At 49.8% G+C, this 23949-nt stretch overlaps 1 protein-coding gene across 1 annotated transcript in view; it reads right to left on the bottom strand.

The window, feature by feature from the left end:
* GRIK4 (glutamate ionotropic receptor kainate type subunit 4) overlaps positions 1-23949 on the bottom strand; it is a 181168-nt gene that overhangs the window by 114269 nt on the left and 42950 nt on the right. The window contains exon 2 of the mRNA XM_017809444.1: positions 6119-6250. Coding sequence (XP_017664933.1) covers positions 6119-6200 — 82 coding nt within the window. The 5' untranslated portion in view covers positions 6201-6250. The remainder of the gene's footprint in view (positions 1-6118; positions 6251-23949) is intronic.

Below are 23949 nucleotides of genomic sequence, written 5' to 3'. Positions count from 1 at the left end.
GTATAATCTAACCTGCCTCTCGGACATTAATGAACAGGAACACATCAGTAAAAATAACTCAGCCACAGAGGTGCAAAACACGCCAAGAGATGGTCTGTCTCACTGAATCCTCCTCTCTCCTCACTCCATGCCCTAAAATATAAATCTGCTGATTATTTATTATTCATATTATTATACTGCTGGGTTCCTTAGCTGTGGACCAGGAGCTCGTTATGTTTTATGTGGCAAAACTGCAGCCTGGAGAGACGCTCAGCCCTCCCACACTGCTCTGCCACACAAGGCAAGGGGCACTGCTGTGCTGCAGGGGGTGTGCCTGGCACGTGCCACACACACCTTCCTCTGGCACAGCATCATCAGTGGCAGGGCAGGTCACCCCACTCTGCACCAAACCCCTCTTTCTTCCATGAACTTTCCCCCAGAGCACATGGCTCGGTCCATTTTTAAGCCAAACACACTCAACCCTGATCACACACAATCCATGTAGAAACCCCTACAGTGACAGAAACCATCAAACCCTCCCTTTTTAGTGCCCAGTGCTGCCACTGTTCCAAACAGGCCCCTCAAACCCAGAGGAGAACAAAGCAGAGGGTGCAGGACTTGGACATTCCTCAAGCTCAGCCCGGCTCCCACTCCCTCTCTCCCCGGGCTCCTGCCTTGGAAGCACTCGCTTTCCTCCCGCAGTTTTCACTCACACTTCCCTGGTGCTAACCAGCCTCCTGCCTCTGCAGGCAGAGAGGATGCTGAGCACATCTCCCAGGGAGATTTGCATCCATGGATTTAGCGGGAATGGCGTGCAAAGCCCTGCCTGGACGCAGTGACCGCGCTCTGCTCACACCCCAACCTCGGAGCCTGAACGCTCTGCCCCGGTGTCCTGCAGCAAAGGCATTCAGGGAAACACTCATTTCAGAGAAGGACGAGTTAGAGAAGAGACCTCAGCAGTCACCAGCCCCTCTTTGAACAGTTTCAGTTCCCTTTTCCTGAAAAAAGCCAGCTTTTATCCTTGAAGTAGCCTCTGTGAGCGAGTTGCTTGTACAAGATCCCTCGGGACAGGGAAGACCTGGCAGAGAGCCACTCTTCCCAGGGTGTAACACAGCAATTCCTGGGAGAACTGCAAAGAATCGAAGGGTAAAACTTGCCCAGAGAAGCTGGGGATGCCCCATCTCTGCAGCCTGATCTAGTGAGTGTGCCATCTCTGCCCATGGCAGGGGGTTGGAAAGAGAGGATCTGTAAAGTCCTTTCCGACCCAAACCATTCTGTGATTCATTGTAAGTCTAGACAAGGCTTTGCTGAAAGGACCTGGCATCTATATGGGTGGCTTTTTTAGAAATAAAGATTTATGCACATAACTCAAAACCCATAAATAAGATATCACTCTCCCAGCAGAATAATCAAAATAAAATTAAAAGGGCAAACAGCAAATGAATATTGTATTTTTCTCTGCCTGTCACCATTCCTCAGCAGCAAATGAGAAATAACTGTGAATCTGCTTCACCTTAATGAACTTAACTGGGTCTTTTCAATATGGGGTAAAATATTAACATTTTATTCCAATAGCTGCATCCTCCTCCTCCTCTAGCCAGGCTGTGATTATCACAGTCCAAACACAAAGGGACTTGAAAACGTACATCCAAGGAGTGCTGCTGCCCCTCAGGTGGGTACAGCCTCAGGCACGGGGCCCTGCAGCCCACAATGGTTTCTTTTTAAGGCTTATTTTTAATCCTTTAAAAACAGGTTCACACACGGGGCAGCCAGCTAATCACACGTGTCTCAGTGCCCTGCCTTGTTTTCTGGGAAACAAAGACCCCTCTGGTCTTTGCTGCCTTCTGATGAGGGCTCATCACTGTGCCCCCACACCCAGGCAGCACCCAACACCCCTGCTCTGACAAACCCCACCCCAGCCAGAGCTTGGCTTTCCTCAACACTAATCCCAGTTACAAGAGGAAAGGTTTTCCAGCAACAGCACCACCATGTGAGACTCGGGGATGGTTCCTCTGCTTTGAGCTGATCTCGGCAGCCTCGTGGGTTCAAAGCCAGGGAGAGGCCATTTCCCTGCTGGGCAACAGCAAATCCATGGGCAGTTTATTCCAGTTGCATCCACAAAGGGCTTGGATACGGCAGAAAGCAGCGCTGCACGTGGAAGGGGGCTTGTGCTTTGCCTGTCTGGGTTAAATGTGCTTCTCCCACTTCCAGCAGGAGAGAAGTGGAGTTTCCAGCCGTGTCAGGCAGCTGGGAATGGGATGTGGGGAGATGGGGGTGGCACAAACCAACCTGCCACAAAGCCACAGCTCTCCCTGCCCGCAGTAAAAGGCACAGCTCTGTTTCCCCCCACCTTGGGAGGAAGATTTTGTAGCTGCCCATCAGCACCTTCCCGGGGACTGTGGCTGCACCTCCATCCCAGTGTCACCATCACCCTTTCAGATGTTAATGCTGAATAACAGAATAACCCACTGCCTTGTGGGATCTTCCCTGCAGCGCCTGCAGGAGAATTATGGATGCCCTCTGGGAGCTGGGGAAGCTGAACTAAACGCTCCACGATTCTGGTCGTTGCCATTATCGTTCATTTTTTTGCCTCGCACGTTTTTAGTGCTTCTCCCTCCAGCTCCAGCCCTGCAGCTCAGACACACCAGTGTACAAACTGCATAGGACAGGGCAGCTCTGGGGCCCTTATTTCATAGAAAAAGTGGTTTAGTGTATCATAAGCACCTCAAGAGGGTAATTTAACAGGGATTCAAGGCCACACAAACTCTGCTACCCAGGTGTCTGACAGAGGAATAGGGAAAGAATGTCTCCACTCTGCCTCTTCCCACCTACTTCAGCATGCACAGCTAAATTCCAGTGCTTTCCCACAACTCCACATGCTCTGGGGGATCCCAAGAACATTTTTCTTGACATGAAAAGCTCAGAGAATTGGGATTGTTCAGCCTGGGGAAGGGAAGGCTTCAGGGTGACCTAATTGCAGCCTTGCAGCGCCTGAAGGGAGCCAAAAGAAAGATGGAGAGGGACTATTGACAAGGACCTGGAGGGACAGGACAAGGGGGAATGGCTTCCCACTGGCAGAGAGGACGTTCAGATGGGATATTGGGAAGAAATCCCTCCCTAGGAGGGTGGGGAGGCCCTGGCACAGGTTGCCCAGAGAAGCTGTGGCTGCCCCATCCCTGGAAGTGTCCAAGGCCAGGTTGGAGCAACCTGGGCTAGTGGGAGGTGTCCCTGCCCATGGCAGGGGGTTGGAATGAGATGATCTTTCGGGTCCCTTCCAACCCAAACCATTCCATGATCACAGTTCCACGATCAGAGCAAGTGCAGGAGATTCACAGCCCTTTTGGCATTCCAGAATTTTGGAAACATGCCTAGAAACAGGGACAAGCATCCCAGGCTGGCATTTCTAGTGACACCTGAGCATCAGTTTGGATTTGTGGAGGCTTTGACCACAAACTGCTTCTCTGGTGGATGAAACCCCAAAGCACTGGAACAGTGTCCACCAGCTGAGCCAGGGGTGGATGGGGTAGCAAAACAGCAAGTTTCACCCCAAAAAATACCCTTAATGCTAGAGCTGTGTCTTGCTTGTTGTATAAAGTTTGCAAAGCTGGGAGGCAGAGGCAGGGAAGGGATTTACAGAGGCAGTTACAGACAGGAGCACTTTAAAGAGCTACAGGAGGCCTTGCAAGGATTTTGCCAGTAGATCATCTGTCAGTGCTGCTAGTTAGGGCAATGCCATGGATAAACTACAACTTTGGCTTGTATATGAATTTTAAATGAGCTGTTAGCACACCCAATGAATCCAGCCAGAGAATGCCAATTTAGGGCCCTGACTGTCTGCTCTGTGAGACCAAGTAAATAACTCAGTAAATAACTCAGGCAAATTTCCTGACACTTTATTGAGCATGAGTGAACAAACAGAAAACAAACCCAGGATTAATTCTACAGGCACTGTGTGCTGCAGGAAAGCAGGGCTGGGGGAGATGCCTTTCTCCAGCTTTTGGTGGGGTTGGATGCAACACAACACCTTCAAGGGCACACCTTGGGCAAGCACAAACTACTGGGGTCCCGAGATATTTTGGGAGGCTCTTTCCAGAGCTCCAGGATGTCTCAAGGCAGTTCCTTACACACCTCCTGGAGCTCTTAAAACTGCTCAGAACATGTTCATCCCTGCCTGCTCCCTCATACCCTGAGCACAACCAACTTCTGAGCACCTGTGGAGATGATGCTTCACCAAGACAGACCAGGTCAGCTGGCTGACAAACAAAAGACACTCCTAGGAGAACATCCCCGTTTTGGATAAAGCTTTTAGAGCTGGTTTTTCCCCCACAAAGGTCTCTAGAACAGTGTTAACAAGGAGGCTTTCTGCAGGACTGGAGCAGAAGGGAACACACAGAAAAGAGGTTGAAAAAACAGTTTGCACTGATGTTTTTTTCCTGTGTGTGTCAAGGAGAGAAATCAAGCAAAGACAGCCTCGTTATATGCATCCAAAGGCACAGGGAAGGTCACCCTGTAGCCAGTGCTCTGCTCCCTTTTCCTGCCCAGATGATGCCTCTGAAGCTCACTGCAATGCAACACTCACTGTGGGCACCGTCCAGGCCAGCAAAAATTCACTGTGTGCTCAAAGACGAGGCAATCTGCTGCCTACGAACTCCACTGGGAAATTCCAGGGCCAAGATCCACCCAAAACCCCAAAAAGCAGCAGCAGGGAAGCTCAGGGCTTGGTTCACAAGCCAAGTGCCCCTGACTCAGCACCGCTGTGTTTGCTCCTGCCTGGAAGGGAAGTGCTGCAGGGAAAAATCCTCTTCTTCCTGGTGAAGAAGCCACCAGGACATTGCCCATGTTCACCTCCCATGACTGACCATCTAACTGTGCATTTCAGCAACCAGATGGTTGTTTGAGGATTGTTTTAAACATTAGCTTGCATTTTCTTTGACTATTTAAATGTTCGTTCTGGTCTGTTTTTTCCTTTCCTGTGCAGAGCCCTGATTTATGTTGCTAGAGCCCCACATCTCCCTGCCTTGCCAAAAGCACGCATTTGGGAATGATTTCAGGGCCGCCAGTAATATTTTCCCCCCCTCTTTTTATTTTCTGCTTTATTTTTATTAACTTTTTTGTTGGAGGCGCCGTAAAAACCAAACTGTGTCTCGAAGAAACAACACTCATCAAACCCCCAACAAGTCCACATGGAGAACCCCCTGAGTGCACAGACTCCTCCCTTGCCACATCTCTGAGCTGCTTCGTGCTCCACCAGCAGAGGGAAGAGGTAATTTTACTTCAGGTGTCACCTGTGAAAGGTGCAAATGGGGGACAGGAATAGATTTGCTTCTTATCTGCAGCAAAGAGTTAATAAAGCCAGCTGGGAGCTCCAGAGAGAGCAGCCTGGAGAAGCAGTTTCCCTTCTAAACAACAGAGCCAAGTGTCAATACTTTGAGGCAAGTTTCATTACAAGCTTTCTGGATGCATTTCTGTCTCCTAATCCTGCACAGGCAGCGAGGGAAGATGATGGTGCCTCTGCCTGAACGCTGTTTAATACAACCCAAAGCAGACCAAATGCACAGGATTTTCTTACATATGGAGAAATTGGGATTTTTTAATGTCCTCGCGGCATCGCTTAACCGGGGGCAGTTCGGGCTCAGAAAACTCCTTGCTCATCAACAGAGGACAAATACATTTGTGACAGAAAACTATTTCATTTTATGTGGAGCTTAGGGGTGGTAGGACACGGCACAGGGGGCAAGTTGAATTCCTCAGTGTGTCTTTGAGGAGCGGCTTTCAATTTATACAACACGAGATTCCCATCAGGCAACGTTAACACCACGAAAATCAGTGCTAAGGCGCATAAACTCACCACAAACCGAATTTCATTTACAACAGGGAGGAGAGAGCGTTTCCAAAATGCAGGTGGGACATTTGCAAGTGGAAGGAGAGAACATTTCCAAAAATGCAGGTGGGACATTTGCAAGTGGAAGGAGAGAACATTTCCAAAATGCAGGTGGGAGCTCAGCTGATGAGTCGACCCCACCTGAACAGGGAGCACCCCTCGGAGGCAGGGAAGCCTCCCACAGCATTCCCTGCTCCAAGAATTCCTACACAGAGTGGATGGTGTGGAAACACGAGTCAGAGCAAGGTCTGTACTCACCAATCCTCAGGGAATGGGGGCTGGCAGAGATCCTCATCAGCCACAGCAGAAGGAGCACCAGAGGCGCCAAGACACGGGGCATCTTCCATAAATCCTCATGGAGCCCTTTGGTGGTCTGGGCATGACATAACTCTGCAGAGACACAACACATGGCCCTGTGAGCACCTCTGCTCCCCCAGCAGCCCCTCACCAGCAGGGTGGCACTGCCCCCAGCTCGCCAAGCACTTGGGGACAAAGAATCTATTTAGCAAAGCTCCTTGCGGACCATGGATTATTCAGGAATTGGAATCAAACCGGGCAAAGAGCTTCTAACAACAACAACGACAACAAAAATATAAATGAAATTGAAAAGGAACACAAGGAAAAGTCCAAATATTTCATCTTGGCATTTTTGGCATTTCAGCAAAAACAAGTGGAAATCAATACTGAGTCACATCTCTAACTTCTATTCTCGCCCACCTCCCCTTTTTTTTTTTCCACTCAGAGCAGCCTGAAACTCAAAATATAAAACTGGCTTCTGGTTTTGGGATGGGACAAAACATTTTCATACCAAGACATAATGTGAGGAATGAGTGTAGGCACAGACAGAGAGTCACTCTGGCCTCACCAAACTAAAAACCAATTCTTGGTAATGCTCCTGCCCCAATGACAGTCACACCTCCTTCCCTCCCTTTCAGGAACAAGAGGATTCAGCACAAAACCAAGATCAGGACCATCTTTTTTCCACCCCACCACACAGAGGTCTAAGTTCCAAACTCAAAACACCATCAAAATGAAGAGCAGAAGGCAGAGAATCCACGGATTTATCACTAGCACAGATATTGGCACTGGCTGTCCCAGAGCAGACTCCCACAGCACAGTTCAACAAAATTTGTAACATATTCCATTTTAAACAGCTACATGGAGGGTTGAGTTTTACTTTGTAGAAAAAATGGTTGTCTCTGGAGTTGATAAAATTATCTCCACAGGCAGCAATGTCCTTAAATGCTGACTTTGAGTGTTTCATCTGTTACCTTATCTCTCCCTTCTCCAATTTTCTGGCAAACATTCTCACACTATTCCATTTGTCTAATTCTTGGGCCAAATATTAAAGTCCTGACACAGGCAAAGTCTTTAATCTGCCTTTGAAGTTACCAGGAGTTTTGTCCGAAAAAAAAAGATGTAGCTTTTTACTTGCAATTTTTCAATTAATCTATTTTTAGATTACATTTAGACTTCCTCCAGCTTATCTCAGCAGTCTCCATAGGGACTATCCCTTTTTACAGACAGGAAACACTGAGACATGGCCACAGAAATAAAGACAATACAGGGAGCACTGGGACATCTCCACTCCTTGGGGTTTGATCATTTTCTGGATCACGTTTCCCTCGGGAAGCTCCCACCACCAGCGCTGCCTTCTGCATCCCAATCCTCTCTGTTCCAGAAAATTGAGGGATCCCATGCTCAAATGTCAGCTGCACACTGGAAGGGCATCCTGATTTCAGTGTGCTCAACCCACTTTTAAAAAGCAGAAACTCCTCCAAACCGCCTGGAAATCATCAACCACCCCTGAGAAGGGCAATGGCAATTTTCTCCTTTATCTTTTTCTTTTTTTTTAAAAAGTGGGAGTTACAGAGTAATTCCTGAGGAGGAAAAGCCCTAAAAGGTTAAGCACACGGGAAATTGGTTCCTTGGAAGCGTTGGCAGCGGCAGAGACAGGTTGTGGAGCAACATATCATTTGAGCACTTTGAAGCAGTTATTTTAAAACTTTCCAAGAAACTGAGGAAAAAACCAGCAGGATCAGGTCAGATTTACTCACACCAGTGGAAGTGTGAGGTCCTGGCTGAGGAACTGGTGCTTGTGGCAGCTCAATTGGCAAAACATCTCAAAACATCTGGTACAGGACCTCAGAGCTGTCCTGTTCCCCTAGGGTGGGGAAAGGCAGGCACAAACCCCACGATTCCCAGAGAAAGTGCAGGGAAATGCCTGCCTGCTGTTTGAGGAGGATGCTGGAGTTCACATCCCCATCATTCTCTGCCAAAGCCCTGTGGAATCACTTCAAGGAGGACATGGAGGGGCTGGAGCGTGTGCAGGGAAGAGGATGGAGCTGGGAAGGGGCTGGAGCAGCAGGAGGGGCTGAGGGAGCTGGGGGGGCTCAGCCTGGAGAAAAGGAGGCTCAGGGGGGACCTTCTGGCTCTGCAACCCCCTGACAGGAGGGGGGAGCTGGGGGGGGTCGGGCTCTGCTCCCAGGGAACAAGGGACAGGAGGAGAGGGAACGGCCTCAGGCTGTGCCAGGGGAGGGTCAGGTTGGACATCAGCAGGAATTTCCTCATGGAGAGGGTTTTCAAGCCTTAGAAGGGGGATTTGGAGTCCCCATCCCTGGAGGTGTCCAAGGAATGCCTGGATGTGGCACTCAGTGCTCTGGGCTGGGGGACAAGGTGGGGATGGGGCACAGGGGGACTCGATGATCCTGGAGGGCTTTTCCAGCCTCAGTGATTCTGTGACTCCGTGAATCACCAACCCCAAACGAGTGGTTCTCATTTTAGACTCTGCAAAGACGAACTGCACAAGGTCTGGGAAAAGGTCCTGTGACTTCCAGCTCTGAGGGAGAGACCCCAAGGCCCCCTGTCCTGTTTGCAGCCAGGTTTGGTGAGCAGCTGAATGCAGAGGTTTCCAGGGAAGCAGCAGCTGCCTGTGCACCACCAGCTCAGAGTTAACAGAAAGCTAAATAATAAATACAGGGCACCTGCTGGGCTCTGCTCCACGAGCAGCAGGGCTGTAATTACCTAGAACATGGAGCACAGGGGGATGCTGCCTCCACCTAACACATTCCCCACTGCTCCAAACGGCTTCCCAGCACTTGGATGTTTGAGCACGAGCCCTGGGAACAGCTGGGAGTGAGAGAAACACACCTTGGGCTTTGCCAGACAGCAGAACCAGGCAGGCTCCTACGAGCAGTGCCCACGGACCATCTGGCTGATGGAGGGGCTTGGAAAATACCTGGGGAGTGCAACACCAGGGTGCTCCCCCATCACACCACACCTGCACTGCTGAGCAGCAGGGACAGAGGCTGGGATCCAAGATTTGGGATGAGAGGGGAAGGGGAGAGAGGATTTTTCCCTCCTAGCCCAGCAGCAAGGCTTCTGCTCTTGAAGGGGTTTCTTCACCTGCCCAGTCCCCACATTTCACCTGCCTCCTCCTTTTGAAATTCAGGCATGAAAGGGTGGTAAACATAGTTCACTGTAAAGTAATTTTTGCCTTGCTCACCTTCCCAGGCAGCTTTTGCATCCTTGCAGCTGCAAGGTGCACATCTGGGTGCCTCTCACCTCCCCAGGAGAAGCCATAAAACATCCCTCCTGCCCAGGTGCACCGAGGAACTGTAGCTACAACTGGGATTCCAGCGCAGGCAGTCAAGATTTAGGATGAGAGGGAAAGGAGAGAGGGGATTTTTCCCTCCTAACCCAGCAGCAAGGCTTCTGCTCTTGAAGGTGTTTTTTCACCTGCCCAGTCCCCACATTTCACCTGCCTACTCCTCTCGAAATTCAGGCACAAAACGTAGTTCAAACCCTTCACTATAAAGTGATTTTTGCCTTGCTCACCTTCCCAGCAGCTTTTGCATCCTTACAGCTGCAAGGTGCACGTCTGGGTGCCTCTCACCTCCCCAGGAGAAGCCATAAACCATCCCCTCCTGCCCAGGTGCACCAGGGACTCAGAGGTACAACTTTGGGTATTGACTCCAGTGCAGCTCAAAATTCTGCACAGAGAGGGAGGGAAGATAACTGTCCTTCAGAGAAGGAAGCCAAGAAAACACTTAAGAGGCAAGGATATATAGCAACTTGCTGCACTAAGCCTTGTGCATGTGAAGATGACTTATCCCAAACTCATCCCCGGCACAGTTTGCTGAAAATAAATCAAAGCAACTTCCTCTGCTGAAGTTCCCACCAAGAACATGTCACAGCCTGTACATTTACAGCTCCTGCTGTAATGGCTCCTCTTTACTGTACTGACAGCATGCTATGATAGCCTGCTTGATGGACAGCTGTTTATGGAGCACTCTCAATCTGCTACCCCCAGAAGGAGTGGGATGCTTGGAAAAGAGTTTGCTGGGTCCTTGAGGGTGGTGGGTGCATTGCTGAGGAGCTGGTGGATCATGAGCTGACCCCTGGCTGCCCTCTGTGCAGCACCAGTACGTAATTCTTTCTCTGTTAAGCCCCTTTTTTCATCTCTAGCTCGGAAAATTCAAGAGAATAAAATAAATCAGGGCTATCCTGAAGAGTTTTGCGTTCTCTCTGGAGATAAAAGTCTCTAAATACCAAGCAGAATTATGGACGATTTGCTTCTCGGAGGGAGCAACTTGCTTCTGAAACTACTTATGCATTTTTAATGACTGTGTGAGATGGTGCTGCTCTTCACTGCTATCACCACAGAGTCCTGGTATTTGGAGATTTTTGCAGAAAAATTCGTAGACAGTGGAGCAAAAGCCAAAAGGCAGAAGAAAATGTTAAATCACGCCGAAGAAAAACCACCCTCCTCAAGCTGCCATGCTGATAAGGAAGAGTCCCTGAAAAGCAGCCACCTCCCTACTTGTTCCCTCTGCCCAGCCTGCCAAGGACACTCAAGAAAATCCAAGTACATTGTTATTTCATAGAATCACAGGATGGTTTGGGTTGAGAGGGACCCTAAGGATCATCTCATTCCACCCCCTACCATGGCAGGGATGCCTTCCACTCATCCAGGTTGCTCCAACCTGGCCTTGGACACTTCCAAGGATGGAGCAGCCACAGCTTTTCTGGGCAAAATCTCCAAAACCACCATCACCCTGCAGAATGTGACCATCACCTGCCGGATTTCCCACCAGCTCTGCCACATCTGGCCCGGGAGAGGGGCTGCAATCCCAGCAGGACAGGGCACAGCATCTCCAGCTTGCACCGGGAGGCAGCGCCAGGACCAGGCTTTCCAAAAAAAACTCCCGTGTGTGCTTTATCCTGATGCAAACCCTCTGGAGAAACCACAAACACCCTTTAAAAAACTTGGCAGCGGCTTCTCCAGGCGCTGGGGAGAGGCAGAGGCAGAGTTTTACCCCCAACGCGAGCTTTGGGTGTTGACGGATCTTTCCGTGCAGCCCGAGGAGTGGTGAGAAAACACAGCTCTGGCAGAGCTGGAGTAAAATCCTCCCAGCTGAGACAGCAAACTGAAACAGCTGCAGAGCAGCGAGGAATTCGGGAGAAACTGCCGGCAAACACCAACACAACAACTTTAACAGGGCCTTTTTCATTCTTTCGACGACGGGCAAAGAGAGCTATTTGCCTTTCGCAAAGCCTCATCTGCGAGAGCTATTTGCCTTTTGCGAAGAGAGGCTCGAATTTAAATGGAGCAGACAAGAGGGAAAGAAACCTGAAAAAAAAAACCCCAACAACATTTCAACAAGTGACTGTTGCTGGGCTCCAGAAAAGTGCCTGTGTGTGTCTCAGAGGGAGGGGAGGGACTGCATTGCCAGCCTGCCCCGGGGATACAGAGCTGGAAGTTCAATTAAACTGAAAAAATCACTCCATTTAAAGCCACGAACAATATGTTTTCCTCTGCAAGATGCATAATTAGCATGGGTAAATCATTACCACTAGGTATTGTTGCAGCCAGAGCCTCGGTGAGACCGAGGGGAAGGATCGACATTTGTAAAGGGAACCAGCAGCTCGGATTGCAATGGTGAATTTGAAAATGAGAAAGGAAAAGATTAAAATAAGATTTGAACGGCGTGTAAACCCCTTCAGGCTGGAGGGACTGGCCAACTCCCTGCTTTTGAGGGCTGGAAGAATCACCCCTTGGGGCAAGGTTCCTTGCACAGCTTCTGGAAGCTGCCAGCACTAAAAAAGGATAGTTAACAATAGGAAGCAGAGCTCTGTTCCAGTCTGGCAATTTCTATGTTCCTATAAAAACTGTGTCTCCTCTTAGATTTCATCAGCATTAAAGAGCCTTGCTTTACCTCCAGCCACCACGACTCGACTCTGCTCCCCTTGCCGGGGGTGAGCTGATCCAAGGGGGGAGAGGCACCAGTGGCATCTCCCTTCCCCGGAGGGATAAAAGGAGCTACAGCTTTCCCCCACACCACAGCTCTGCTCCGTGAGGGTCATTCAGTTCACACCGGAGCAGGTGAGATTCAAGGCAAGGTGATATTAGTGATAAACATCTGCTCAGCTGACACATAAAATGGATTTATTTTATTTTTTTAATTCTCCTAGCTGGGCTCTTTTATCCCTCTCTCCTTCTTCTTTTTTTTTTTCCCTCTCCCTCCACCCTTCGTGACTTCCAGAAAAAGAAGCAAGAAACTTCAAGGAGAAAAGAATTCTGGAGGCAGTGAAGCAGAAGGACAAATGTATTCCTGACATTTCTCGTTCCCGTGGATTATTTTCTTTTAACTTTCCTCTCTCCACTCTCTTTTCTCACCCCCTTTCAATCCTCCCCAGAATTAGCAAAGCCTGATCAACTTCTCCTATCACTGCTCAGAGATAAAAGAGCTGTGTACCCATCCTAATTCCTCACACGAGCTGCACAGAGACTCTCCTATCTCAAAGTTAGATTTTCCCCAGCATTATCACCCACAGCCCTGTGAGCACAAGGAGACTTCAGTTCCAGGCTGAGTCACAGGACATCTTTATTCAATTTTCCTCTTCTCTGCGGGTTTATCACACGACCCATCAGGCCCTCCCAGGGTCAGTCAATACTTGAAATGCCTGTTGGCACAGCCAAGTGAATTATGAGTGTGAAAACCCCACCAGCCCCCTCATCACACTCACAAAAGTCCCATTACAGCATCGACTCGGCAGCATTAAAACTCATTTACTCCCTTCATCCTGGGAATGGGGTCAAGCTGGTGCCCTGCAGGGAATTTCCCACCCTGGCAAACCCCTCTGGGCACACAGAAGGTGCTGCTGCCCCCTGATTTCTGCCCTGCCTCCCCTGAGGCACAGCAAAGCCCTCAAGGAGGGAATTCCCGTGAGAAAACAGACACCCAGGCGCAGAAAATGATGGATGCAGGGAGCAGAACACCCCAAGATGTGACAGTGTGGGGCTGTTGGTGTAACCCTGCCTAGCAGAGCCTCCTGAGCTCTGTTGCTGCACCAGGGATGACCAAGAGGATGCTCCATCCCTCTGCCAGCAATTCCTGCTCCTGGAAGCAGCAAAACACCAGTTTTGCCCGTGGCTCATCCCCCTCCCGCTCAGCAAAGCTTCTGAGTGATGATTTACACCACACATGGAGCCAAGGATGGGGACACAACACCCAGGGGGATCACAGGACCAGTCCCCTGCCAAACCAACCCAGCTCATCCCTCCTGACATCACCATCCAGAACCTGCCACAATCCACTTCTCACCGAGTTAAAAAAAAAAACCACCAAGAAAAACTTAAGACCATGTGGGGATTTTCTCCCTCCCCGGTGCCCACAATTTATTTTTATTAACAAACAATAGCAGTTAAAAGCACTGTGGTCTCCCACAGCGAGGACTGTGTGAGACACACTTTAATTGGCTTGAAGCTGTTATCTTAAAGGCAAAATCACCACCAGGCTGGGGGAAGAGGAGAGGCTGTAGGTGGAAGGGGAAAGGCAGGATTTCTTCCAGCTCTCATTAAACAGGGGGCCAGAGTTGTCCACACCAGCACTGCTCCTCTGATCTGAGAGCTGGATGTCGTGATCTTTAACCATTTTAAGCACACTGATAAAAATAATTACAAGGCTGTTTAGCTTGGATAAAGTTGCTGGGCAGGTTTGACTCCAAATCAACTAAAAAAAAAAAAAAAGGCAGCAAGAAGAGCTTTGTTTGCCTGCCCACACCTGGCGTGCACAGAACCCTCAGTGTGCAGCTGTGCCCCAGCTGTTTTCCCCATTTCAAAAATGGGGAAAAAATTTTATCAAACATTCTGGCACATTTATTCAGCAGAATAAATAGCTCCTGCTCAGCCTGTGGGTCATCACTGGCATTAAACCACCCCTGGAGAGGGACAGAGCAGACACTGCACTGCATGCCCTGTGCAGCCAAGGACAAGGGAGTGGTTTTGGAAGGGGAAATTCAAACTGGTGGCCCTGGGGACACCCCTTGGTGAGCAGACTCTCAGCTGCTCCACAAATCCCTTCCTGCAAAGAAACCTGGATAAATGAAAACAGCCAGAGCTTTTCCTTCTTAAAAAGCACCACCAGGAAAAAGGCTTTAAACCAGCAACTGTCTTACATTGAGAAATAGGTAAAAACTGAGTGTGGGAGCCTGAGTTTTGTTCCAACAGGGAACAAACCACTGTGGCTTTGGTTCCTGGATGTTCCAGAGCAGCTGTGGCTGCCCCATCCCTGGAAGTGTCCAGTGTTGGACAGGGCTTGGAGCAACCTGGGCTGGTGGAAGGTGACCCTGCCCATGGCAGGGATGGTCTCTCAGGTCCCTTCCAACCCGAAGCATTCTGTGATTTTATGACTCACTGCTTCAAAACTGCTTCAAAAAAAACTCCCTTTCCCTGAGCTCTCTTTACACTCCTTGTATAACCTTTCACCACAGAAAACGGAGCTGCTCAGAAAACCATTTTCCCCTCTTCAAAAGCAATGATTTTTTTTTTTTTTCCCCCAGTTCTGCCACACTTCTTCACAGTTCTGTTCTGATAAGTATATACACTTTTGGAAATCTGCTCTCAGCCACTTGGCTCGCAGTAATTCAACCTTCAAGACACACGGTCTTGCAAAAATACCAACTTTTTTTCTCTTTTGAAGGAGACCTTCAGGTTTTTAGGCAGTTTTTCCCCCCACCCCTGCAAAGAGCGATATTTTTCCACAAAAGTCTGCTTTCATCAGAAATGCTTTGATGGAAAATTTTCAGCTCTCACAGAAGAAAAGGAGCCTAAGGAGCACGAAGCCCTATTTGCTGTTAGTGAAGAATTACTGCCACCACCGAGCCTCTTTACACATGAAGGAAGTTCTAAAATATGAATCGGATCTGTGAACATCTCACAGGTCTAGAGGGAGAAAAAGCTCTTAAATGCATCAACCTGATCTCTGGGCTACAGAAAGAAGATTAATCTATTTATTTAACTTAGAGGCCCTGGCAGATTCAAGAGGGAAAAGAAAGGAAAACAAAGCAGCCGCCACCAAATCAACCTGAAAGAAGTGGTTTATGGCCAAAAAGCTAGTTTTGCTTCTTTTTATAGCTGCCAAAACTGTAAGTGAAACAAATAGATTAATCTCCCATCTACCCAAAGAACATTTTGATGCATACAAGCTCAAAAAGCCTGTACTCTGAGGCTGGGAAGAGGCAATTTGTGAATGGCTGAGGATGATGTTTGTATATTTTAATGGAGCAGGAATTGTTGGGGGTGCATTTGGATGACAGCAAGCATATGCATTCGAAAGGAGGTGGGAAACAGGACAGATGCCAAGCCGAAAATAAGAACGAGAAAGCACAGGGGTGATAAGCTTGGGGGCAGAGGAGAACAGCCTGCACAAGAGAGCAAGAAAACCTGCAAAACTTAAAGGTAGAGAGGGAAAACACAGGGGTTGGGAGATGCTCACACGTGCAACAGTAGAGCCACACACAGCAACCAGATGCAAAAGAGGAATGGAGGGGCCTGCAGCAAGAAAGAGTCTTGCACAGGAAAGCAGAATCAAAGTCCAGACTGGTGTGTGATGTTGTATTTAAAGGCATCCATTTGCATGAGAGGAGCTTTTAATCCTGCTTGCAGCAAAGGTGACAAAAGGGAAGAATGTTTCAGCCCAGAGAGCTCGGTGTTTGACTAACTTTTAACACCAGAGAGCCCCAATGAGGTGGGCAGGGCTCCTGTGCCACCCAGGTGAGACACCCAAAACCCAGCGGGCTGGAGGAGAGGGGGCAGCTCTGGCACTTTTCCTCTCCTTGTTGTAACCAAATCCCACATCAAGGAGCAGCAAAACGAGGGGAGTCCTGGCCACGGGGCAAATACCAGCCAGAGAAGTGCAAGTTTTTTGGGGGTGTATTTGCTAACCCCCCTCCCTGGGTCACTGCAGAGGGCGTGAGCCCAAGGGAATGGGATTTGCCTTTAATCCAGTATATCCTAAAAAAGAGCTCATTGGGAACTCAGCCCTCACCCTCCTGGCTCAGCAGGAGGAGCATCCTTGGAGCAGTGATGGAGAAAGGACAGAAGAGAGACAATGTTGGCCAACAAAAGGGAATTTCTTACCATGCCTGTCATACCTCACCGGGCGGAGGACCAGACAAATCTTCACACACACATCCCTGGCACAAAAGCTGCTCAGCTTTTCCCCTCAGAACAGCACAGAAAATTCAGGCAGAGACATGACTTCTCTCCTCAGTCTTGGCTCTGGCGTCTCTCAGTTTCTCACCACGCTCCTCTCTCTGTCTCGTGGCCTTTCATGTATTTATTTAAGGCTTGGAGAGCCTTTTGCGTAACAGGGAATATGGGCAGCCTGCCTGGTGATACACGAAGTGCTTTTGAACAAAGCACCACTCGAGTTTCATAAGCCTCAAGATAACTGCTCTGTGCCTGCTTTATCCTTTGTTTCTCAAATATCTGGCCACTTTACACAGACAGTTCCTGGACAGCTCCAGACTTCACACATGGTCCTGCTGCCTCACCATTTCTCCCTTCAGCAAGCCAAAAGCCCTCTCCCTGCAGAGAGACCTTGCCCAGAGTCACTCCTGCAAGAGATCCAAGCCCTTCTACACTAAAGGGCAGCAGAGATCTCCAGAAGTGCTGATGGGACTTGCACTGCCATGAAAACTACCCTTAGGAAAGCCCTCAGTAAAACCCCACACCCAGCAAAGGTTTTCACCACTGATTTTGAGCAGGGGTGGAACAAGATGATCTTTAAGGTCCCTTCCAACCCAAAACATTCTGTAATTCAAACGGAGCCTGAATTTTACCGTCCCTGTGAAGAGTCAAGCACGGGATAAACCTCACAGACACTTAGGGAGACTCCACTCCACTCTTACTCCCACCTGCAGTGTGATGCAAGATGAAGAGTGACACCACAGATGTGGACTTTCTCTTTTGGTTCAGCAAAGATCACTTGGCTTCGTTAGCAAAGTGCAACACGGAGCCCCACGGAGGCACAGGGTGTTGCCTCAGCACAAACCCCAGATTTAGTCACTGAACTAATCCATTCTGACCACCTTGCCTTTCTGCTGCTCCAAGTCAGCCGTAATCAGGCTGTCTGTGCTCTTGACTTAGCAGCGTTCTCCGAACTGCTCCCCGAGCACTCATCCTCATCAGCCACATCCAATTTCCAAACTGAGCAAGGAGCAGCCCTTTCCAGAGCTGCCTTTGCACTTGTTCTCATCACTGGCTTAACATCAATTCTGCTTAAATGAGAAAAGTACAAAGGGACTAAGTTATGCCCACGCTGAGCACTCTGAAAACCCTCATCACATCATTCTCTTCCAGCTATCTCATAAATTGTCCTCATTAACCAGGCTTAGCCCAAGTTTATTGGTTGCATCTTGACCCATAATCCATTCAAACCCCAGCACCACATTCTAATGGAGCTGTTAACCCTAAAGCCCAAATTCACAGCCTGTCTGGCCAGATGAGCCAACAGGACTCAGACATCTGACATCCCGAATTTGCTCCTTCTGATCCAGATACTTCTGGTTTGGTCTCAATAACAAGAGAAAACAAGGCTTACACAGCTCAGCTTTCAATGCCTGTCGAAGTGCCCATCACTAATCAATCTGGAACCTGAGGGCCAGTTCCCAATCAAATTTCATGGGGATGCAGGCTCATAAAACTCTTTATTTCTATGAGTTTCACAAAATAATAGTCTAGTAAAGGAGAGAAAGATTTCTGCACACGGGGAAAGACTGCAAGTTTAGCTCAACTCCCATTAGGCACCAATGAATCCACAAGGGAAAGATGTTATGCATGCCCTAAATGTAGGGAAAATCATCAATTAGAGCTTATTGAACTCAGCCACGAGGCATAAACCACACTGCAGGCTGCCTTAACTCCCCAGCTCACAGCAACCACTTGGGTTTTCTCCCCCCACCCTCTGGAATCCACTTCAGCTCAGACACACTCCGGGCACAGGAACTTCTGAGTGGTTGTGATTCAGCACAACTCATTTGGAACCAGTTTTTTGAGCCCAGCAGGCTTCCAGCTATTCCAGCAGCCATCAGCCCAGCTGATTGTTGCTAACTGCTGTCAAATGGCAGCCTGGCAGCCTCTGCGTCTTCTCCTGCCCCAAAAGTAAAGCTATTCATGCTAAAACTTCACGTTATTCCTTCCCAAAGGTAGTTTGTCCATACTGCTGGTGGGAGAGGGACGGACAACACTGAGGGGTTTGAAGGTGGGGGAAGGCAGTCACTCATCAGCCCCCTGGACTGAGCTGGAGCAGCTCTTCCTCCCCTCCATCCTCAGCGTGCTCTGCCAGAATTAAATCACCAACATTAGGGCCGAGATGGTGTGCAGACACTGTTATTAACGGAACAAGGGCGGCCTGGTGTGTGCAAATAGAGCCTTAAATTAAAAACAAAACCAGCTGCCATTGTTCCTGGGGTAGGAACAGTCCCTGCCCCGGAGTCTTGTGGCTCCCTGACCCACCACTCCACTCTCAAAGAGCTCTTCTGCCCTTTTGTGGTGACAGGCACACAGGAAAGGCTGTTCCACACCTGGATTTCAACCCCTGATCTGAGCATCACCTGCAGGATGCTCAGAGGACTCTCATTGCACCCGGTGACACGAGTGTGGGTTGGCACAAACCCCCACAGAGCACAGGATGGGGGTGTGGGAGGAAGGTGGTTGGGTGCTGACACGGTGAGACAGAAATGGATAAAGGCACAGCCCAAATTTCTGCTGGGGCACCACCCAGGAGCCCGGCCAAGGGCACAGCACAGGCTCCTCTCCCTGCAGCAGCAGCTCCAGGGGGGAAATGCAGCAAAGAGCAATCGGTGCAGAAAGGCTTTGAAACATCAAGGGGAGAAAAAAAAAAAAAAGACCAAAAAAACCAACATTTTCGGCAACAAACGGCGCATAATTTGCAGTTGCTCAAGAGCTGGATTAACTCTGGCCCCTGACCAGCCTCAGACACAGAGTCCTGCAGGACCTCCCCTGACAGCACTTCCAGGGAGCTGCTCATTAGGGCTGAGCACATGCAAAGCCCCTTCAGATCAAGCTCCTCTCTGAAGTTCTCTGCCTGCTCCCCCTCTGCTGTACGACTGCAGTCACTCCAGCCTCCTAAAAGCAGAGTTCATTTCCCCAGGTAGTTGTGTGGTTGTTTATCCCCACGGCTCCCTGTTTGGAACTGCTTCACCCATGTCCCTGACGCCTCCCAAAGCCTGGCAGTGCTTTCCCAGGATGACAGGCTGCTGAAGATGGAAGCAGCTCCTCTCCTGCTCTGCCTGGTGCATCCAGGCACACGTGTGCCCGTCCTTTCTGCCCTGTCTCCTACCTCCAAGCATCCACCCTTCTCCCATCCCCATGGCTACCAAGGCTGCCTTTTGGCCAGCTCCCTGCCAGACAGCCATCCTCAGGGAGGAGAAACGAGTGCCTGCCTTCCACTGCTGTGCAATTCCTTCTCTGGGAATGGATCCCACTGTCCTCCCCATCTCACCTGTTTATCCAAGCTGGGTGTGTTTTTCCCTTTGCTCTGGAGTTCCTTGGCAGTGTTTCCCCTCAAGAGCATCCCTGCAGGGGAGTGCAGTGCCATTATCCAACACACCGGCCCCACAAAGCCCCAGATCAACATCAGGACCATCAGACACAGCAAGGAAAGGCATCCTGAAGTTTAATGGGCAATCCCAGGCAAGACTCCCAGTTCCACTGAATCCATTCCTCACTGCCACCCCCCACCACAGCCTGGGAGCACAGGACAGTGTCTGCAGGAGTGAGAGCAGCTCCTTTTTCATGGCATTTTAACTTAGGCCAGCTTAAAAACCACTCCCTGATGTGAACTCCATCAGCCTGGACCACCTTCCTCTCGTCTCAGCCCAGCAGAAGCTCAGCAAGGAGCAGCCCTGCAGGGAGATCCACAGCTGGGGGGTAGAATTCTGGTCTTTCAGGAAGAATTTCTTCACTGAAAGGGTTGTCAGGCATTGGAAGGGGCTGCCCAGGGGGATTTGGAGTCCCCATCCCTGGAGGTGTCCAGGGAAGGAGTGGACGTGGCACTCAGTGCTCTGGGCTGGGGGACAAGGTGAGGATGGGGGGACTCAATGACCTTGGAGGGCTTTTCCAACCTAAATGATCCTGTAAGCCCTGCCCTCACACTGCCTGCAGCTTCCTGCCCTGCCCTGGGAAGGGGAATATGGAGGTAGAGAGAGGAATCTCAAAATGCCATGTCAGGGGAGGAGAAGCAGCCAAAACCACCGAGGATTCAGAGTGTGGAGAGGCCACATTTCTGCCTAGAAGCGAGGCAGGAAAAGAGCATCCAAGTCCCAGGGAAAGAATGGAAAGCCTCCAGATACATGAATTTATGTCAACCTGGAGACCAGACAAAGCCCCATTAATTCCTGGGCTGTCCAAGCAAGAACTGGAGGAGTGACAAGTTCAGCCCAACGACCACAACTCCCTGGGGTGCCCAGAAGATGCTCCCTCTGGCTCTGCTGTCTGAAAGGGCAAGAGAGACCCCAGTTCCCCACATCCTCACATTCCCAGCCAGGTGCCCTTTCCATCCTCAGTGCCTTGGGAAGGCTGATAAAGGAGCTCTTCCTGCCTCCTTCTCCAAGGAGCCTGCCTGCCCCTCCTGCAGGGATTGCTCCCTGGGGAGGATGGGGGGGGCAAAGGATTTTCCAATCCCTCTCTCTGAGCTGGCAGCAGCCTTTCAGCCCAACAACAGCTCGAACTGCTTGTGAACAGAGATATTTTTATGAGAGCTCAGCCCCCCTCTCACCCCCCCCGAAATCATTCCAAGCTCCTTTTCTTAGGCACTTTGAAATAATTAAAGTCTTCCATCATTACACTGAAGATCTCTATGAAAAGCCTTTAATTTTCATTCCCTTAATGTAACTCCATCCACCAGATGAACTCTGTGGGGGGCTTTTTTTTTTGTTTGGGGTTTTTCTTCCCCCCCCCCCATTTCTTTATTATTTTTTCCCCCTCCCTCCTAAAATATCACGCTGGGAAACTTTAATTTGATTTTAGGCTGACTGGAATTTTGGGCTGTGCCACATCCTGTCAGCTGCAGTGGTTAATCTCAAGCTCTCTTTAACTTCCATGCCTTGCATTTAATCAGCTCATGGTTGGTAGCAGCAAATCTGAGCACAGGGGAGGGATGTGAGTTAGCAACAAACCTAAGGAGCACCAGAATCTCCCCCAAATCCATCCCTCCCTCCTACAGGCACGCTGGAATACCAAAAAGTGGCCCACAGGCAGCAGAGATGGGAGAGTTTCCTGTTTAATCTAAGTAGGGGAGATGGCCAGGTTGACCTTTAGCTCCCAAAATAAATGGCAGGGGTTTTCCACAGGGCTCTTCCCGCCCTGGGGACTTCTTCAGGTGATAAAACTCCTTAAGGAACAAGAAGCTTCCCAAAAGAGAGCCCGGATCTCCTTCCAGGTGACAACTGGGGGATGCTGGACAAAGGCACAGCCCCAGGAGAAGCTGCACTTGGAGCAGCTCAGGATGCCAGGGGGGCAGTGTGGGTGTCCCAAGGATTCCCCTGTGAGTGCCACAGCCTCTGGCAGCAGCTGGAGGAACCAAACCCTCAAAATAATCCCCAAAAAACCCCTGAATTTCCCATCACTACTGCTGCAGCAAGTTGAGTCACTTCAAAGCCTTCAAAGGAGGGGTGGCACATGCTCCTGTGTCAGGAGTTTTCTGGCTTTCTGGAGGGTTTTTGAGGCTACAGAGGGTAGGGTTCTGGCTTTCCTCCTCCCACTGGTGCTGATCCACCCCTCCTTGTTGGGTACCCATGGCCAACACATTCCCCCTGGCACCAGGGTGGAAGAAGGGGTGTTACATAAAGGAGAGAAATCGTAGCTAGAGGCAAACCAAGCGAGGTGCCCACAGCCAGCCTGCACAGCACATGGCAGAGCAGAGGGCTGAGAGAACCAAACCCAGCCTGGGGGATGAGAAAAATCCCCACAGATAACACACAGGCTCGAGGGAGGGCGGCACAGCATTAGGTTCAGGCAAAAAAAAAACCCCAAAATCATTACCACCACAAAAAAACAAGCGACCAACCGAAAAAAAAAATCCACAAAATAAAAAGAGCCAAACAGAAAAACAAAACACAAAACCCAACTGCAGTAAGGATCAAGTCAAGGGACTTGCCAGACTAGTCTGGGGCTGTGAGGTGTGAACAGCAGGAACTGAGCTGAGAACTTTCCCAAAAATATGGTGCTGCCTTCTCTGCCACTAAATATACACTGACAGCCAGAGAGGAGGGAGAGAGCCAGGGACACACTTGGCACATCTGCCTTGGTGCAACCAGGACCCATGCAGGGCAAAGAAAAAATAAAACAAACCCCACAGGATGCAAAAAACCTCACATTTCAACTGCTAATAACTGAGAGTTACAGGGCAGGGGCATATAAAAAGCAGAGGGACAGAAAGTTCTGTGATCCTGAGAGAGGATCCAGAGAAGGAGAAAGCAATACAGATTCATCTCAGGAGCAGCCACGGTGCTGGGCTTTGCTCACTGATGGAATTCAGCCCTTAAACTTGGTTTCTCCATGCTAAAATTAGGATTATATCCCAAATTACCCCAGAGCCAGGACAAGAAAAGGGATGCCTGGGTATCTGAGAACTAGGCAGCCCTGCACAAGAGATGTGACCCTACAGGGAGCACAGGGCCATGTCCCAAAACAGCCAACGGGACTCACTCTTTGCAGAAGCTCTGACATACCCTCAAAAAAACCCTAAAAAATTCGGTGACGCCTCTGCCCAGGCTCTGTGAGCAATTCCTGGGAGTTAAAGCTCTGGCATGTGCTGTTCACAGCAGCTGCTCAGCAGAAGGAAGATGATGATGATAAGCTGGTGTTTGATTTTGTCGCTGGCAGCCACGGCAGATGCTGGGACAGAGGGGTGAGAGCACTTTGGGGGGTCTCCTGGAAGCCAACAGACAAGCAGAGCTGCCTGAACACGGGGTAGAAGCTTCCTGACCTTCCAAAACAGCAGGACTTGATTTAGTAATCAAAGCTCCAGCCAAGTCCAGGAGCTGGAGAAGGGGATGGCTCCTAAGAGGCAAAGCATGACACTTGCTCCAGGACACCAAGAGTTCCTCCCCAGCTCTGCTGCTTGGCTAAACTTTCTCTCTTAATGCATTAATTTTCCCACCTGTACCGAGTGAGAATAATGTTACAGACCTCTTCAGTGAAGGTGTCAGGATGAAGAGTGTTCTGTGAGACTCATATATCATCATTAGCTCTGGCCAGGAATAACCCAGAGGCTGGAAACCTGGGAGCAGCGTTTCTCCAGCTGCGTTTGGAATGCACTGCCCTCCCTCCAGCCCCAGTTTTTGCCATTTCTTTGAACCACAGCTGCACCCCAGGTGAAATCCTAAAGGTTCCTTGTCCCCAAACACCGTGTCCTGTCATTCAAGCCAAGACAAGCCCTGATCCACACAGTGAAGCAAAGTTACAGAATCACGGAATATCCTGAGTTGGAAGGGACCCCCAAGGATCACTGAAGCCCAGCTCCTGGCCCTGCACACAAGAATCCCACCACGGCCCTCAGAAGGGCACCCAAAAGAGAGCCCAACCCTCAGGATGCAGCCCTGGGCTCTCTAGAAGATGCTGCCATTAACATTTCACACCTCGTGTTTATAGTCAGCTCTCACAGAAAAGCCTAATATTTAATAAAAATGAGAAAACAGCAGCTTTTAGCAACATCCTCGTCTCCACTGAGTTTCACAGGGGGTTTTTTTGGGGGGTGCAGTGAGCTCAGCCATCCCTA

Source organism: Lepidothrix coronata, unplaced genomic scaffold (assembly GCF_001604755.1).
Source record: "Lepidothrix coronata isolate B3197 unplaced genomic scaffold, Lepidothrix_coronata-1.0 Scaffold27, whole genome shotgun sequence".
Classification (NCBI taxonomy): Eukaryota; Metazoa; Chordata; class Aves; order Passeriformes; family Pipridae; genus Lepidothrix; species Lepidothrix coronata.
The sequence above is the reverse complement of the archived record's forward strand: the minus strand, read 5'-3'. Positions and strand labels throughout refer to the sequence as shown.